Source organism: Alosa pseudoharengus, unplaced genomic scaffold (genome assembly GCF_046254945.1).
Source record: "Alosa pseudoharengus isolate Yale_2024_CS ecotype anadromous, Long Island Sound unplaced genomic scaffold, YU_APseudo_1.1 YU_APseudo_1.1_scf_14, whole genome shotgun sequence".
NCBI lineage: Eukaryota > Metazoa > Chordata > Actinopteri > Clupeiformes > Clupeidae > Alosa > Alosa pseudoharengus.
Window position 1 is genome coordinate 4,027,028 of NW_027468609.1, and position 18,366 is coordinate 4,045,393.

The following is an 18,366-nucleotide window of genomic DNA, read 5'->3' on the forward strand; positions in this document are numbered from 1 at the left end:
TAAATTCTTAATTGTGTCTTTAAATACCATGTAGCTGAGTCAGTTTGACCATATGTTAAAAAGAGAGAAGCTCAAATGCTGAAATAGTCGGTTTCAAATGGGAAAGCAATGAATTACTGAAGGTGTGTTTACACTTGTGGAAATATAGTTTAAAGCTGCAGTTGGCAAGTCTGACAGATTGAGGGACTTAGCCAAAATTTTGAATGTTTACAACTTTCATGCCCCTCCCCCACTACCACCGAGGACCCGCGCACCAGACTGCACCAGACTGTGACTGACAGTCAGATCTCACACAGCCCTGCTCTGATTGGACCAGAAGAACCGGGAGCTGTGGATTTTTGCAAAACAAATAACAGGCTCTAGGTGGAGGTAAAAGTGCAGTTTTTTTTCTGAAACCGGCTGATTTATGTTGTTCTGTCGGAGCATAGTGTCGGTTTCAGTGAATATGATCAAAGAAATCTTGCCAACTGCAGCTTTAATTGAGAGAGAGAGACAAGATGGAGCCTTTCGAGGTCTGTTGAAGTTTAATCTTTAATCTTATCTTTTTGATTACAGAAACAGATTCACGTACTGTCAGTGACCATGTTGACCACTGCTGCCATAATAAAAACAGGCAAACAGTATACAGACTGTGCCGCCCTTTAGACGGCATGCAGATAGTAAGGATGTATTGCGATAAAGAATTAAGATTGGTATGAAGTGAGTTTTTAAGCTCGGCTACATTGTTTGTCCCCTAAAGCTAACGTTTTCATTATCATCATTGCAGTTGTTTCTATGGTAACTGTAGAACACAGAATGTGGTCTGTCTCAATCAAAGATTCTAGAACAGAGCAAGCTCTGTTCTAGAATCTTTGGTCTCAATGGCCCAGAGGTTCCAGGTGTGCTGGTGTAGTCCAGATGGCTTCAGCAGAGGTTGATCCACATTATGCTTCCAGCCCGGCCTATTTGGTGTGTGTGTGTGTGTGTGTGTTCACTTGCACTGATCACTAGGAAGGTGCGCGTTCTCTGGATTGTAACCAGCAGTGGCGAAACACTCGGCGGCCTTCCTGTCGCACTCACAGATGAACTGCTCACACTCATCGTTCTTGTTGGCTGTAGAACACAGACGCAGAGGAGAGAGAGAGTAAGTCACAGACGCAGAGGAGAGAGAGAGTAAGTCAAAGACGCAGGGGAGAGAGAATGTAAGTCACAGACGCAGAGGAGAGAGAGAGGAAGGGGAGAGAGAAAGAGTAAGACGCAGGGGGGAGAGAGTGTAAAATGCAGACGCAGGGGAGACAGAGATTAACAGAGAGACGCAGGGGAGAGAGAGAGTAACAGAGAGACGCAGGGGAGAGAGAGAGGAACAGAGAGACGCAGGGGAGAGAGAGAGGAACAGAGAGACGCAGGGGAGAGAGAGAATAACAGAGACGCAGGGGAGAGAGAGAGGAACAGAGAGACGCAGGGGAGAGAGAGAGTAACAGAGAGACGCAGGGGAGAGAGAGAGGAACAGAGAGACGCAGGGGAGAGAGAGAATAACAGAGACGCAGGGGAGAGAGAGAGGAACAGAGAGACGCAGGGGAGAGAGAGAGGAACAGAGAGACGCAGGGGAGAGAGAGAGGAACAGAGAGAGAGGCAGAAACACACTGATGACTGGACACAGTTACTGTAGATCCTGTGTAATGTACCATAGACTGTAGAACATGTAACAGAAACCTGTCTCTCTTAAAATGTGTTACTCATCTGGGCATCTGGCTTTGCGAGACATGACAATACTGAAATACAGTCAAACTCACTGAGCAAGTAAGACATTTGGCTCATTTTAAAGATGGACAAAGTTTTAAGAGCAAATGCCAAAAACAGCATACTGTATAATGTATACATGTATCAATATGCATAAAAGTAAATACAAATATTTAACTCTATTCACACTTATTTACGAATATTTACATTTGCTTTTATATATTTTGTTCCAATTACGGCCCATATGTCAAAGATCGTATTTATCATTGGAAGGTGACAGGTGAGTGTGGGACAGGTATGTGGGGTCGGACTGTAACTCACCTGGGCAGGTGACAGTCTTGCTGGCCTTGTCACAGGTATAGGCATAGATCTCGGTGTAGGGGTTGTCGAAGATGGGCCAGCACTTAGGATGCTGCATGGCATCGCTGTAGCAACGGTCGTGCACCTCACAGCATCTGTGCATGCGACCATGCGTGTCAGTGGTCAGGTGTTGAATGACCAGCAACAGAGATTCATGGACATGGACAGATTTTAAGATTAGGATTTTATCCCTCTTGAACATCAGTAGTACCACACACTTTCTTACTTACTTTCTTAGACCCTTCACCCTGACCAGACCCTCACCTGTCTAGGTCGTCCACAGGTGTGCCAGAGCCGCCCTTGCCGCAGTAGCAGCCGTAGTCAGCATAGTCCAGAACAGGCCAGCTGTCGGGGTTCGCACAGATGATCATGTCCCTGAACTGTGTCAGAGCCTTGTAGTCCATGGCCTGAGCTACACACACACGCACACGCACGCACGCACGCAGGCACGCACGCACGCACACACACAGGACAAGACCAAGTTAGGAAAGACAGAATTTAAATTGTAACTTACATTGTCTCTAACTAACTCTCCAATGTTACCTTGTCTCTAACTAATGTTTCCTTGCAGAGTGGTGGTTTGTATGTTTGCAGTCAGTCTTCACTTTGTGTGTGTGTGATGCTATCCCCACCCTGCCTTATATGCTCCAAGTGTAACGGTACGTTTCAACTGCTCAGGTCTTCGCTTGATGATGATTTGATTTATTTAAAGTAGGAAAAAAATCATTGAGGGCTTAGCCCTCATTTACAATGTTGAGTAAACACACAAATAACACATATACAATATCATGCCAAATGATCTTTTAGTGTGCATACATTCCTACACTATGTGTGTGACGCAATGCTACTCACCAAAGCAGAGGCCGAAGGCCAGCAGGAGGATGGCAGGGACAGTGTTCATGTTGTCCAGATGAGTGACCTACACACAGCAGACATCCCTGGGGCCCTCCTTATATTCGCCTCCGAGGCCTTGGCTCCCTGTGATAACTCCATGTAGCCTACCTTACAAGCTGTGCATTGGACACCGGTGTGATAACGCCCATGTACCTACACATGCTGTGCATTGGACAGCGGACACTGCTGTGACCATGTGCGGGCTCTCTCCCAAACTCCCACGGTTTTCCATTTCTGTCCTCAGACAAGCTTATCCATTTTTAGAAACTTCACTCACACACACACACACACACACACACACACACACACACACACAGAAACAGCTTACAAGTGTTATTATTCATCATTATTCATTCTATGTTCCTAATCTAAAACATTTTCACCTCTGAATAGTAAACCAGATAACCTAATTATGACTAACTTATTTATCATTTAATGATGTAGGCTAAAGATCTACCTACTGTATGTGGTGGATGTCAGGTCTAATTTCATTCCAACTTCACAGTGGCCATGGAGGATAGCCTGGTTAACACCAGAGCACTTCTCAAATCTCAAAAGTTCTCCCAGGCTACATGGAGGAAGTTCAGAATCTGCCGTCAGCATTACCACCGCCAAGTTAAAAATTAACTATTGAAAAAATAGTGACTGCAAATGTGCTTAAAAGTAATGTGTACTTCATATTCATATTTCAAATGTAGTGGAGTCAAAAGGTACAGTATTTGTCTTTCAAATGTAGTGGAGTAAAAGTCACAAGTTTCCAAATATATTAATACTCAATTAAAGTACCGGTACAGATACTCAGAATTTATACTTAAGTACAGTGATCAAGTAAATGTACTTAGTAAGTGTCCACCCCTGGGTATATTTCATTCAGGCATTATCTCTACATATCCAAGGTTATGTCCACTTTGTCCACTTGAATGGAAAAATTCCATGGTGCTATAAAAAGATTCTTCTGTGTGCAGTTGCATTCTACTGGATATCAATGCAACAGGAATGTCTGCGTAGTCACACACAACAGAGTTTTCACATGACGTGAGAATAGTCACACACACAAAACAGAGCTTTCACATGACGTGACAATAGTCACACACAAAACAGAGCTTTCATATGACGTGAGAATAGTCACACACAAAACAGAGCTTTCATATTTCAATTTCTATTTCAATTTCAATTTCTTTATCAAGGGATAACCCCTTGAGATGAGACATCTCGTTTTCGAGGGGGTCCCAAAAACACCAAACACATATATTACACACATGCATACATCCACACCAAAGCTCTTCATCACTACAAGCTACAAAGCAGTCCAACCTCTCTAACCTAATAGATTTATGTAGGTAAAAAACAGAAATTAAATTTGTAATACATTAAAAATAAAAAATATATTTTTTTAATAAGTCAACCACCAGGAAAACATGTGCATTGGTCACATGATTGCAAAAGGTTTAATAGGGATGACTTAAAAAGTGGAAAAGATGAAATAGATCTCAATGAGCTGGGTAGACTATTCCAGTCAGAAGGAGCTTTAAATTTGAAGGCACGCCTCCCTATTTCTTTAGATATACTTGGAACAGAAAAAAACAAATGATCAAGATGTCTAAGCCCATAAGTAGACCTATATGGATTTAAATAATTTTGTAAATAAGATGGATAATTAAAGAAAAAGCATTTATAAATAAACTGAAGCCAGTGTAGTTGCCGCCTGGCCTTAGGTGATAAGAGATTCAGTTGCTGATACATGTGACAATGGTGGGTAAGGTATGGACATCTCAACACAAATCGACAGAGGCTGTTGAAGACAACATTTAAAGATTTCAGATGTGATTCTGTTGTATTCATATACACAATGTCTGCATAGTCAAGGATGGGAAATAAAAGCTGTGTTACAATTCGTAATCTGATCTGTTGAGTGAAACAATTTATAGAGCGATACAAGAGTCTAAGGTTGAAATTAATTTTCTTCACAACAGAGTCAATATGTGACTTAAGCAGAGATTTGCGTCAAGCAGTAGGCCCAAATATTTAAATTCTTCCACATTCTCCATAAGTGTATCATCCAAGAACCTTATTGACAGAGTGTGATCTTGATTGTAACGGGTTGACCTATTGTCAAAAAACATACTGTAAGACTTAGCTTTATTAAGTATGAGCCCATTATCTGCGAACCACTTTTGAATGTTGTCAAAATCTGATTGCAATGAAGACTTGATCAAATTAATATCGCATTTAGCAGAATAAATAACAGTGTCATCAGCATACAGCAAGATATTACAGTTAGAGCATATTTTTGGAAGGTCATTAATAAATATAGAGAACAAAAGAGGGCCTAGGCATGAACCTTGTGGAACCCCCTTTTCCATGACGGTGTACTGGGAAAGACAGCCATTGAAAACCACACATTGACGCCTACACTGAAGATATGAATTAAACCAAAAGAGTGACTGCTTACACAGACCAATGCTATGCAATTTATCAAGAAGTAGATAGTGATTAACCAAATCAAAGGCCTTGGTGAGATCTATAAATATTGCTCCAGTAGGCATGTTATTATCTAAAGAGGATGTAACATCATTGACAAACTTTGTGAGGGCAGTAGTGGTAGAGTAACTGGGTCTGAAACCTGATTGCATATCAGATAAAACAGAAAAGTCATTGACATATTTAAATAATCGCTTAAAAATGATTTTTTCAAATATTTTTGCCACAGTGCTAATAATTGAAATTGGTCTATAGTTGTTAGGGTCAAGTGGATCACCACTTTTATGAATAGGTGTTACTCTAGCATAGCTGGAACTTCAGACATAGATATAGATAAATTGAATAAATAACATAGTGGAAATGCCGGGATGTGAGAGGCAATCTTAATAAACTTGATCTCCAGACCATCAGGACCAGCACCACCAGATTTAATGTCAAAAATAGCCTGCTGTACTTCAGTAGGGAGTATTGTAGTTAGTGTAAACGAAGTATTGGCTACCGATGTATTTACAGAATTAGAATGAAATAAATTAGATGGACTTAATTTACTTACAGAGGAAAAGTGCTGATTAAATGCATCAGCCACAGTAGCAGGATCAGTAATAATCTTGTCATTTACACGTAGTGATGGAGAACTCACAACAGATTTATTCAATAAACTATTAAGTTTTTTCCAAAATTGTTTTGGGTTAGTGAAGTCATTAGACAATGCTGTCATATATTATAGTAATTCGATTTTGCATTTCTAGTTTTCACAGTGCAGATATTACGTAACCTCTTATATTCAACCCATTCATCCATAACTTGTTGAATAGCTTCCAGGCCTTGTCCCTTTCCTTAAAAAGATGTAACAGGTCACCATCAATCCATGGTAGATGCCTACCCTTCATTTTCATTGATACCCATGGTGCATGTTTGTCAATCACTTCGTGAACTTCAGTATGAAAAAAAGTCCAAGCATCCTCAACATAAGGAATAAGTTCCAACCTAGACCAGTTAATATTCAGCAAATCATTAATAAAGGAATCTTCACAAAAGTTTTTATGTTGCCTTACCTTAATTATTTTAGATGTCAGTCGTGGCAATCTTATTTTCCACACACAGAAGATGACTGAGTGGTCACTGAAGCAGTCAGATAAAATACCAGAGTCAGCAATTCTGTTGGGATGAGTGACCAAGATCCAATCTAAAAGAGACCTAGAGCTCCCAGTCACTCTAGTGGGCTCCTGTATTAACTGAGTGAGATTTAGGCTTTCCAGTAGATTCTTCTCCTTAACAGAAGACCTACAGTATCAAGCCAGTTTCGGTTGAAATCACCCAAAACAATAAGTTCATCAGAACAATTAAGAGAATTAAGAGTGGCAAGAATATTGTTAATAGACTCTGAAGGAGAATTAGGAGGCCTGTAAATATTTCCAATTATCAGTTGTTTATGATCAAAACGTAATCTAACAAAAAGGCATTCAAAGTGCAATGGGCTTTCATTTGGAATAACAACCTCTGAGGACAAATTAGAAGATATATATGTAGCAACACCACCACCACGACTGCCTCTATCTGCTCGATATAGGGTGTAACCATCTAGGCTTATTTCAGCATCACATATATTACTTTGCAACCAAGTTTCAGAGACAGTAATGACCGCAGGTTTATTATAGGAGAGCCAAGCTCTTAGGAGATCAATTTTATGCGGTAAGCTCCTGATATTTAAATGAATGACAAATAAACCTTTACCCATTGTCAAACAAAACTAAATAAGAGAGAGTGGGACAAAAAGTATGATAGAAGAGCAACACACACACACATCTCACCACACACACACAAACAAACAGGTTGGCTGGACCAGAACATTAAAAGAAAGTAGACTTGAAAACATATGACGTGAGAATAGTCACACACAAAACAGAGCTTTCATATGACTTGAGAATATGCTGCTCTACAGTCTGAGGTCACGCGGAATCTGAATATGTGGTGGTATAAATATCCATATTTACAACAGAAGCCAATAAACTGTACACGAGTACTAAAACTCCATAATCTTTTATTAGGATAGAAATCTGGCACACTGCATGAAAAACAAAATACACAAACATGGAATGGTTGCTTTTTACACAGTCCTGGCGTACTTCAGTAACACAGTCCACCTTCACACACACACACACACACACACACAGATCACCTCAGTGTTTCCAGTCCAACATCTTACAGTGAACTGGTCCCTCCACTTACTTAGGGATGAATACTTGGCCTCAGAAATGTAAATGAAAGTAAAAACACAAACAAACAAAAAACACACAAGCATTTCTAGATAATATAATATGTAGAGTATATTGCAATTGCTGACTGATACTGAACTGTAGGCTAACCTAAGTGAAGGCCCTTGTGTGGACTTTGGCAAGGGGAGAGAGAGTGCAGTGTGTATCGAGGCTTTTGAGTGAGTCTATTGTTCTGTCCTTTCCATTCACTTCCCTGTACTCTTGTAACGTGAGAAGCTCTATAAAAAACAAAAGCACTCTCGAACTCAAACACCCATGATCCCCTGTCCGAAGAACATTCTGAGAAAAATACCATTTTATTGAGTGAGTCGGTGAATATAAGCCTGAGCTGAAAATACAGGTGGTCTGCTGTGGAAATACAGTAACGTTGGGGTCGTTGGGGTTCCCTTTCAGTGGTCTGAATACAGGTGGTCTGCTGTGGAAATACAGTAACGTTGGGGGGGGTCAGTCCGCACACAGCCATCTCGACCCCTCCAGCACTCTACACTCCAGGCATTCGTCTATGCTAGCAGCCCACGCTGGGCGTCTGGTCCACACTAGGACACTGTCTGCACAGATTAGCAGGACCTGGCCAACATCTGGACAACATCCATCATAGACATGCGGGATTCAGCAAAATACTGACCCAGATCTGGCAAGGGTTAGCAGGATCTGGTCCAAATCTAGCAGGGGTGAGCAAGACCCGGCCTAAAACTAGTATGAGCTAACAGGACCCAGCCTAAATCTAGCATGGGTTAGCTAGATCTAGTTCAAATCTGGCCCAGATCTCATCAGGGTTAGGATGTAGGTCAGAACTAGCCTGGGTTAGCAGGATTTAGCCCAGATGGAGCATGGGTCAGTGAGATCTAGCACCACACCAGGTGAGCTCCAGAGCGGCGGCCATCTTGGCTGGTTGGCTGGTCTGGTGGTTGTCTGTGCAGTAGAACACATGTGCATTCCATGGGGAGTGTCTTGTTTCAGGCAGGAGAGACAGAGAGAGAGTGAGCGAGCAACAGCAAGAGAGAGTGGAGGGGTTGGTCTGGATTAGTTCAGTCGAGAGCGGTCAGGATCAGATGGGCTTATAGAGGAGTGTTGTAACATACTTCTTCTTGTAGCGATGGGTAGCACTCAGTACCATCACCCCATCCTAGAACAGAGATAGAGAGAGAGAGAGAGAGAGAGATAGATAGAGAGAGAGAGAGAGAGAGAGAGAGTTATTGACGTTGACAACATGAGCATGACGTTATTGGCTCATTTGATGTGTGTGTGTGTGTGTGTGTGTGTGTGTGTGTACACCTCACCTTGATGGACAGTGCGTAGAGGTGGTTTAGCATGACGTGATTGGGCTCTGGAAGCAAGGCCGGGTCACACTGGAACCAGGACAAAACACAAATAAATACACACACACACATTCATCTGTCCTTGTCCTACCTTTACAAAGATCTGGACCAGACACAAATCCTGGGTGATGTAAAATTCAGAACCAGAGATATTCACAACTCACAACTTCACAACTAAACGTTGCATCGGTTGTGAAGACAAACCTGTGAGCAGTTTTCACGCTGGTCATCATTGCCCTTGGACATTTTCAGTTGGTTTGGAAATTGGACTAATTTAACATGATTTTTTTTTAAATTCATTTTATTTCTTACTTTTTATTTGTTAATTTGTTTGTTGTCTGTCTTGTATGTCTTGATGTTATGGGTACGCTGGCGACTACGCCGATGCGTCTGGCATCTTTTGTCTTCTTGTTATGGGTCTTGTATGTGCAGCGCTTTGGGGTGCACTCTGTGCATGTTAAATGTGCTATTAAAATAAAACTGACTTGACTTGACTTGACAACTCAAACACTTTCTGGATCCTTTTATATAACCTTTTGAAGATTATTTTTTACATAGGCTAGATTTTTAAACAAAAGGTGAAAGAAGAGCGTGCATGGTCTGTGTGTGCGTGTGAGTGCGGAGACTCACTGATATGCGTGCGTGCGTGCGTGCGTGCAGATACTCACTGATATGCCTGTGCGTGCGTGCGTGCGTGCGTGCGTGCGTGTGTGCAGGGCATGCGTGCGTGCGTGCAGGGACTCACTGATATGCCCGTGTCCTTGTTGAGGATGACCTGCAGGAGATGCGGGGGCAGGATCGGCGGAGACTTGAACTTCTCGTCCTGTTTGGGCGTGTAGGCGTCCTGATGGTAAGGGCCGGGGGGGGAGCTGGACAGGTCTGCGAGGAGACGACGAGGGACCATCAGAAGCGTCACACACACATTTGGTTGTGTTTAAATTTCGGCTTGTAGAGGCCTTTGTTTTTCAGCCACTGTTCCACTGCACACTAGTGCCACACTTCTTTGTTGTGTTGTGTTGTGTTGTGTGTGTGTGTAAACACACACACATACACACACACACACACAAAGAGGGTGAGTGTTTGCAAGTCACCATGTCCTACCTGACATATCTGAGCATTTCTGTGAATCCACCATTAGAGCATCAAACACCTCAAAGTCCGTCTTCTTGACCTGGATGATGTTGTTTACGCTCCCCATCTGATTGGTCACTACAGGCTGGGATAGGAGGACACACATGGGAACGGTCAGATGTCTATGCTAGAGCAACCCACACACACACACACACACAGAAAAACACACTTACCTCGGATGGATCGTGAATCCACTGTCCATCAACGTAGAACTTATATTGATAATCTCCTTCTGGTAAATCCATTATGGCCACAAAGTTGTTCTGACTAGAATAAAAGCACACACAGATGTAGTGTTGAGTGAGTACAGTACGTGGGCTAGTTAATACAATAACAATACAATACTGACCCGGTAGGTCACTGCTGGGAACCTGGAATTAGCCCATTAGCTGCTACACAAGATGTCGCTAGTGTGTAAACCAAATTCTTATAATAATTCTTATCATTTATTACTCTTATGAGACAAGGGTACACTTTCGTGTAGTCTGATGTGAAATGGGTCTTAAATGTTCCTTCTTTTGGGGGCACTCTGACTCTGCCATGATGCTCCTGTTCCTAGATACACTGAACAGATTAATTTAGTTCGGGAGAAAAGAGATAAAAGCCCGCCTACACTGAAAACTGGTTGATTTAGCGAAACAGGCCAATCAGGATGCTGTCTGTCTTGCATGCGCTTCAGGCAACACACGCACCACCCCACTCACTCTCCGTCGTGTGCGCGCTACCCTCAGATGCACACGTCTCGGTCTCATGTGTGTGCTACACTCAGATGCACACGTCTCGGTCTCATGTGTGTGCTACACTCAGATGCACACGTCTCAGTCTCCCGTACGTACTCCTGCTCACGCACTAGATTCCGGGAGATTTGATCTAATTTGCAGGCATCACCAAATGACGTCATTTTTCCATAGGAAGAGACATCGAGGAGGAAGAGACATACATACATATATATGCTATAGCAGGTGACCTTTCAGACATACACATATATATATATATATATATATATATATATATGCTATAGCAGGTGACTGTCAGACATACATATATATATGCTATAGTAGGTGACTGTCACTGTTTTATGCATTACGTGTAGGTGACCGTCACCTGCATATAGTGCATGCAATAAATATGGACACGTAAGGCATAACCTACAACTAAGTCAGAAAGACAATAATGCACAATGTATCGTGTGCACTGACTGAGATGAATATTGCTAAAGAACTTTCTGTACAGAAAGCAGTGGCCCGTTGTGTGTCCATATACCTGCTGTGACACGTGCTGTGTGTCCACTTGCGGCTATGACGACTCATCAGAAACATGCAGCACACCTAAAGTGCACATGTCATGTGCTGTGTGTCCACTTGCGGCTATGACGACTCATCAGAAACGTGCAGTACAGTGCGTAGTGCTGTGTGTCTAAAGCACATGTCAGGTGCTGTGTGTCCACTTGCGGCTATGACGACTCATCAGAAACGTGCAGCACAGTGCGTAGTGCTGTGTGTCTAAAGCACATCTCAGGTGCTGTGTGTCCACTTGCGGCTATGACGACTCATCAGGAACATGCAGTGTGTAAAGCACATGTGGTTATGATGCTCGATTCTCCCAGACAGACATTACCAGCTGAGGATAGATAGCCCAATTCCTGTTTAAAGGGATCTTATTGGCTTAGGATAGATAGCCCACATGCTAGTTAAAGGGATCTTAATTACCAGCTGAGAATAGATAACTCTAGTGATGGGCTAATGAAGCTTTGGTGAAGCACTGAACCACTTTGAACAGTTGATTCGAAAATGGGTTCATTACTCGAAGCTTCAGTAACAGCGACCTCTCCTGGTGAAAAGCCAAGACTGCATCTAAATTATCCCGGCTAAATAGTGGACAGGAAGCTTTACTAGTGAAATAAATCTAGTGCACGCACCTAATCACCACACCCCCACACATACGTAGTGCACATGAATAAGAATGGGATATCATTCTTTATACAAATAAAGATTAATCAGGAGCGATCAGAAGAAAGTTTTCCCACGTCTCTCTTACATTGTAATAAAAATAAAACGATATGAACAAACTATGCTTGTCACAGTAGAGGCTACGAACCAAACGCAATGTTGTGCATTAGCCTAAAGTGTTTATGCTTTGAGCGCGCTACAATTCAGACTAGAAACGAGGCCGTGCCAGTTGCAGTGGCAGCGCGATCGGTTCGATTAATTCAGAGAATGAAGCGGTTTCTGCTTCGGACGTCATATGTCACGTGATTTTTCCATACCAAAGCAACCTTCGAAGCAGTGGTTCAAATGGAATTGTAGTTAATGGTTTGAAGCATGTATTGAAGCTTCAGTGTCAGACTGCCATCACTAGATAACTCACCTCCTGGTTAAAGGGATCTTAATTACCAGCTGAGGATAGATAACCCACCTCCTGGTTAAAGGGATCTTAATTACCAGCTGAGGATAGATAACCCACCTCCTGGTTAAGGATAGATAACCCACCTCCTGGTTAAAGGGATCATAATTACCAGCTGAGGATTGATAACCCACCTCCTGGTTAAAGGGATCTTATTGGCCCAGTTGTTGAAGGAGCCAGATACAAAAACCTCCTTCCCGACGCCTGTCCATCGGAACACGGTGGGCCTGTCCCCCGCAGCGCCTTTATCGCTGGCCTCGATGTCCTGCCGCCAAGCAAAGAACTCGTCCTTCTCCGTTGGGGCCTACGCAGGCAGAGAAGCGCAGCAAAAATAATTATATACTGCATGTTCAATATGAATTAAACATGCTAAACTTCAAATCAAGTCAGCTTTTATTGTCATTTCTGCATATTATGCATACCATATAGGTTACAGGGAAAGAAATTGTGTTACTTGAAGACCACAATGCCACATGAAACATAAACCACAAGAAATAAATATACTATATAGTGTACACAATATATACACATAGCTCTGGCTATTTAGGGATGTCATTTCTGAAGTTCAACCCAAACCCCAGTCTCGTGGAAGATGTCTGCGTCCTCTGGGCTGTCCATGAGTATTTTGGGCCGGTCCCCCTCCTTGGCCCCGCGGCTGTCCCGGCGATGGGCCTTCTCGCCCTGACCCATGGCTGCTCTCTCGCTGCTAGTGTTTCCCATGCTGCCGTTCGCTGGTCTCGCTCGTAAGTCACACAGGGCGAGAACCAGCAGGCTTTTTGCAACTACGTGTCTGAGAGGGGTCACACAGCTGTATGGGGGACAAACAAGGGACATCGTTTTAGCCATGATGACAGTGCTGTATGAAACGTTTTCTTGGATGGATCGCTTCTGATAACCTGATTTTAATTAGGTGGCACTGTATAGTAAATGCGACTTTATGTTTGGTTAACAGATGTTGGATCCAGGACCACCTGGATGGGCCACGCATGTATTATTTTAAACTGTGCCACTTAAGACTTTGCTCTACTGAAACATTAACACAAAATGTAACTATACATGATCATGGAGAGGACATGGTTAGACTTGGCAACAAGAGCATGTTGGCACATCTGGGAGTCAGACAACAATTTCCTTTAAAACACTTCCTCGACAACAACGGACACGATCGGTGTAAATTAAAGGCCAATTCACATCAAACTAAGCTCACAATAGCTGGACCCCGGGGAGGGTTAATTTGCTAACTTTCAAAACAACTGCAGGAGTAACGTCGGATTGAACAAGGTCATGCGTGTGATCATCAGGTCTCTTTAGATTAGCAGTTGGGGTTCGTTATAGTGTGCCAGAGGTAACTAATGCAATGAAGCTCGGTTGGTGATTGCAAAGTGTTGGTGATTCCACAACCCGTTTTCCAAAGCTATATGTTTACTTCATGTGATGCACTTAACGTTAGCATGCCTTGCTAGCTATCTAATGGTTATTGTCAAGCTAGCTAGCTAGCATAACGTTCCCTAGCTTGGCAGCTTGTCAACATCTATCAAGTGCGTAGTTTATATGGTGGGTGGCATTGCCAATCAGTGATACATCTCATTATTCTGGACTATGTCTCTTTTGCTTTTGGCAATGTTGATCAAATAGTTATAAACTGGCCTACACATGTATGTAATTATAATTATGCTGGCTAGTCAGTGCTCACGATAGTAACTAGCTAACTTAGCTTTTCACCTAGAAGCTAGCTAACGTTCGTTCCAGTTTACTGTACTGTATAACAATTCTTCAGCGTGTTCGCCAGCTGTGACAAACTTGAAAAGCGCTTAAATAACATCCGATCATTGTGGTGGATTTCTAAGGGTTCGTTGAGTGGCATTTGGCTTACCTATTTGTTGTTGTGTAACTCGCTGTAATTATTTTCTCTTCGTCTTATCTTTCATCAGTATTTCCATGTTTGCTATCATTCGACGTCACATGAGGTGCCCCGCCCCTTCGTGCTGTTCTCTCTTGTCTTGAATATTTATAATGTAGGACTAGGCTACTGTATGGGTGTAAGGCTACCAAGACTAGTAAACGTACAATAAGCTGTATTTCATTACAGGAAAAACATTTAATCAAGTATTTGCTTCAGTGCTTCAGAAAATGTTGGCCTATCATCATTGTAGCCCAATAGCCTAATCAGTGCTGACTTGAAAAGAATAAGATGGAATGGAATAGCAGGGTAGTCTACCCTACTTACCCAAAGTATATCTTACAGATTGTTCTGTTCTTTCTATTTCTTTATTTGTATCTTTATTTTTTCTGTATTCTTAATTCTTCAGATTGAAATAATACATGCATAATAAGATGAAAAATACTCAAGAGTGTGAAAGCATTGATACTCTCCACACTGAAACAAGTTATGCGCTTGTTTCACACACAAACAGTCCTGTTGAATGCTTATGCTAATGAGGTCCCTTGCCTTTTTCGGGGTGGAAGAACCCGTTCCTGGTCACCCGAGACCTGTTTGTTGAGAACAGGTCGCCATGGCTTCCTCTTCATTCGACACCAGAGGTATCGCTCTTTGTCCATGAAGTTGCACCAGGTGGTGTGTTGCCTTGGGAACACATCCTTAGAGGATTCCAACAGGTGCACAGGGTTTTAGGGCTCTCCCAGAACCACACCTGAAACCTCTGCCTCTACTTTACAAATGAAGCAGCTGTGTCTTCTTCACGTTTTTCACAGGTTGGGATTTTATGTTTTGTTTGGAATTAATGTATTGAAACGTATGACAAGGAGACCAGCATTATATGAAATATTATTTCAGAGGACCACTACAAAGCAAAAACCCATGACGGCATAACGCAGGCGGAGAGCAACGGAGACAGAGAAGAGTGACCTCTTTGTCAGTTCAACAGGACAGAGAATAAAGGTAAGAGGGAGGTGGCATGAAATGATAACTGATCAGAAGAGCTTCACAACTCTCAAGCTCATCTGTCCTTTGGTAAGAGAGATAACGGATAACTCCTTCTGGTGGGTACAATACGATTTGGGTGAACTTGAGGCTATGACCTTCACAGATCGGGCTGTCCACCAGCAGCGTTCAAATGTACATTAAAAGCAGCGAATGCTCTGTGACCTCATCTGGACAAATGCTGAAATGTTTAAGAGCTGTTTGGCTTGCTGTTGCAGCATTGAATAACTCATGCTTTAGGGATATAGACCACACAGGGTTGAAATTTAGTTGTGTATTGCTAGACACCTATATAACTTTGTTTTGCCTCTACTGAGACTTAGGTCTGCTGCATGTTTACAAAACTAGACATTGGTTCATAGATCTTTATCATCAGCACAACCAAGCAGATGGAGTCTCAAAACACGTAGATGGAGTGCTGGGGGTTATTTTAAGTATGTGGTTTAGTGACAAACTTGGGTAAGTTAACTTGGAGTAAGTGGTAAACCTCCTGCAACAAGAGCCCTATAGCATTGTTTTGTTAGGAGAATGAAGCCATACAGCTCTTCTATTAGGAGGTTTATCACTTACTCTGAGGTAACTTACCCAGGTTTGTCACTAAAACACATACTTGGAATACCCCCCTCACTAGGTGTATCTATTTTAAATGTCAGCATGCAACTACACTTTTGAGGCAATAATGATGACTGAGCATTTGGCTGATGCCATTTTAGCTTAAACAACTGTATTAAAATAGTGTGTGTTTCAGTTATGTATGACTTTACTCCTAAACAGATGCAGCACATGGTGGCGAAAATAAGGCGTCACTTCAACACTGCCTACATCACTGCAGTCATTCTGTTTGGATTTCTTGTGTCATTCAATGAAGGTGACTTGAATATTTGTATGTAATAAATTCCAACATTGCCTGTAAAAAGACATTATTGTTACCTAATGAGCCAGATACTATATATGAATGTCAACAGGACTATTTTAGTATTCCCTTAGATATCTATGGAGAAGACATTGAGACTGTAGATGATCTTGTTTATCTAAACATCAGAATGTCCAGAATACCTTAGATTCACAAACCAAATATGCCATTCTGAGTATTCCACTTCATTTTCCCTGAACATGATGTTACGCCGATGCTCAGATGTTGCCATGGCGATGGAGGTGACCTCCTCGGGGCCCCAGACTCTGCAGAAGGCCAATGGGGACGCTGTGACCTTGGGGTGCACATACTCGCCTGGGCCCCTGGACATGGGGGATCTGGACATTGAGTGGTCTGTCATCAGCCCTGACACCACCCAGAAAGACCAGCTGGTAAGCACAGATTTTTTTAAACAAGTGTTTTCTTTATGCATAATAAGAGCATAAGACTAACATACACACACATAAACACACAGACATCCCCTGGCCATGGAGATTCATATGTGCTGAAGACATACTGAAAACAGGGTGAAAAGAATGAGGGTTTTATATTAATGGGGGTAAATAAATAGACTTATCTAGAGTTGCACTACAAGGGAAGTTCTGCTTGTTTTTCCATCTCTAGTTCACAGGGGTGGTTTTTTTTGGTTGTTTACTCATCTGGCAGCTACGGTAATCGTTGCTTATTGACTAACCTGAGAGGTGTGGTCAGTTTTATTTACCTTTAAATGACGGAGTTGTTGCAAAACAGCGTGTGTTTATCATAACAGTGGGTGAGACCATCTGTTGTTGTATAAATAGGGTTCACAACTTTACACTGCCACTCAAATTATATCAGAGAAATGACAGTTTCTTTAGAGATTATATATATATAGATAGATAGCCCTTCTATGCTTTTATTTGTTATTACTGTTTGCTTTTGTTTATGTAAAGCACATTGAATGATGTCTGTGTATGAAATGTGCTATATAAATAAGCTTGACTTGACTAGATAGATAGATATATAGATGAAATGTGAAATGAATGCATGGCCTTGTTGGCTTGTAGAGTTCATAGGAGAGCTCGTAGTAGCTCATAGTAGCACATAGTGTATATATATATACTCTTTTAATCCCGTGAAGGAAATTTGGTCTCTGCATTTATCCCAATCCGTGAATTAGTGAAACACACTCAGCACACAGTGAACACACAGTGAGGTAAAGGACACACTAATCCCGGCGCAGTGAGCTGCCTGCAACAACAGCGGCGCTCGGGGAGCAGTAAGGGGTTAGGTGCTTCCTCAAGGGCCGTGCCTACTGGCCGGGGTTCGAACCGGCAACCCTCCGGTTACAAGTCCGAAGCGCTAACCAGTAGGCCACGGCTGCCCCAAAGTAGCTCATAGCAGAGCTTGTAGTAGCTCATAGTAAAGCTCGTAGTAGCTCATAGTAAAGCTCGTAGTAGCTCATAGTAGCTCTTAGCAGAGAAGAGCACTGTGAAGGCTGCATTTTCCAGGTTGTGGAAACAATCCCTCTTGTCACAAAGTGAAAAAACTTTGCTCTGGCCTCTTACATCAAATATGCTAATACCGGCTTGCCATTTATTAGGCATTTCTAGTCATGAAAAGTAAAAACAAAACCAGTCAAAATGTACAAGCACTTGCCCCTGCAAATTATATAATCTTACACTGAACAATCTGTGTGGATTAAAGCTCTCCTGTTTCCTGAACAATCTGTGTGGATTAAGGCTGTCCTGTTTCCTGATCACTGATCCAGGTGTCTGTCTGGCAGGTTATCTCCTACACAGGTGGGAGGAAGTATGTCCATGGCAACCCTGCGTTAATGATGGGGCTGGACTTTGCTGCAGGAAACCCGGCGAACGGAGACGCGTCCCTCTCCATCAGCTCTGTCTCCGCTGCCAACAGCGGCATCTACCAGTGCAAGGTGAAGAAAGC

At 42.5% G+C, this 18,366-nt stretch overlaps 3 protein-coding genes across 3 annotated transcripts in view; 1 reads left to right on the forward strand and 2 right to left on the reverse strand.

The window, feature by feature from the left end:
• Positions 1–970: 970 nt before the first annotated feature.
• On the reverse strand, positions 971–3,049 carry LOC143122334 (phospholipase A2-like). The gene is made up of 4 exons (XM_076283150.1): positions 2,932–3,049; positions 2,344–2,491; positions 2,041–2,174; positions 971–1,092 (listed from the first exon to the last, which is right to left on the reverse strand). Exons 1-4 carry the CDS (start codon positions 2,978–2,980, stop codon positions 971–973), a joined length of 453 nt encoding a protein of 150 aa, XP_076139265.1. The 5' UTR covers positions 2,981–3,049.
• Positions 3,050–7,478: 4,429 nt separating this feature from the next.
• On the reverse strand, positions 7,479–14,565 carry prkab1a (protein kinase, AMP-activated, beta 1 non-catalytic subunit, a). The gene is made up of 8 exons (XM_076283494.1): positions 14,457–14,565; positions 13,154–13,391; positions 12,718–12,887; positions 10,354–10,447; positions 10,151–10,265; positions 9,795–9,928; positions 9,011–9,079; positions 7,479–8,856 (listed from the first exon to the last, which is right to left on the reverse strand). The coding sequence occupies exons 2-8, from the start codon at positions 13,301–13,303 to the stop codon at positions 8,779–8,781; spliced, it is 810 nt and encodes a 269-aa protein (XP_076139609.1). The 5' UTR covers positions 13,304–13,391; positions 14,457–14,565; the 3' UTR covers positions 7,479–8,778.
• vsig8a (V-set and immunoglobulin domain containing 8a) overlaps positions 13,760–18,366 on the forward strand; it is an 8,935-nt gene continuing 4,328 nt past the window's right edge. The window contains exons 1-6 of the mRNA XM_076283493.1: positions 13,760–13,928; positions 15,050–15,295; positions 15,378–15,482; positions 16,299–16,392; positions 16,660–16,829; positions 18,203–18,366. The exon at positions 18,203–18,366 is cut by the window's right edge and continues 41 nt beyond it. Coding sequence (XP_076139608.1) covers positions 16,299–16,392; positions 16,660–16,829; positions 18,203–18,366 — 428 coding nt within the window. The 5' untranslated portion in view covers positions 13,760–13,928; positions 15,050–15,295; positions 15,378–15,482. The remainder of the gene's footprint in view (positions 13,929–15,049; positions 15,296–15,377; positions 15,483–16,298; positions 16,393–16,659; positions 16,830–18,202) is intronic.

Excerpts from the sequence above, each read along its gene's own strand:
- prkab1a (XM_076283494.1), bottom strand. The coding sequence starts at position 13,303 with ATGGGAAACACTAGCAGCGAGAGAGCAGCCATGGGTCAGGGCGAGAAG. Across the intron at positions 12,888-13,153 it reads TCCACGAGACTGGGGTTTGG|GCCCCAACGGAGAAGGACGA; the intron begins GTTGAACTTCAG and ends CTGCCTGCGTAG. Across the intron at positions 9,080-9,794 it reads ACAAGGACACGGGCATATCA|TGTGACCCGGCCTTGCTTCC; the intron begins GTGAGTCCCTGC and ends TCCTGGTTCCAG.
- LOC143122334 (XM_076283150.1), bottom strand. The coding sequence starts at position 2,980 with ATGAACACTGTCCCTGCCATCCTCCTGCTGGCCTTCGGCCTCTGCTTT. Across the intron at positions 2,492-2,931 it reads GGCCTTCGGCCTCTGCTTTG|CTCAGGCCATGGACTACAAG; the intron begins GTGAGTAGCATT and ends GTGTGTGTGTAG. Across the intron at positions 2,175-2,343 it reads CCTGTGGACGACCTAGACAG|ATGCTGTGAGGTGCACGACC; the intron begins GTGAGGGTCTGG and ends TCGCATGCACAG.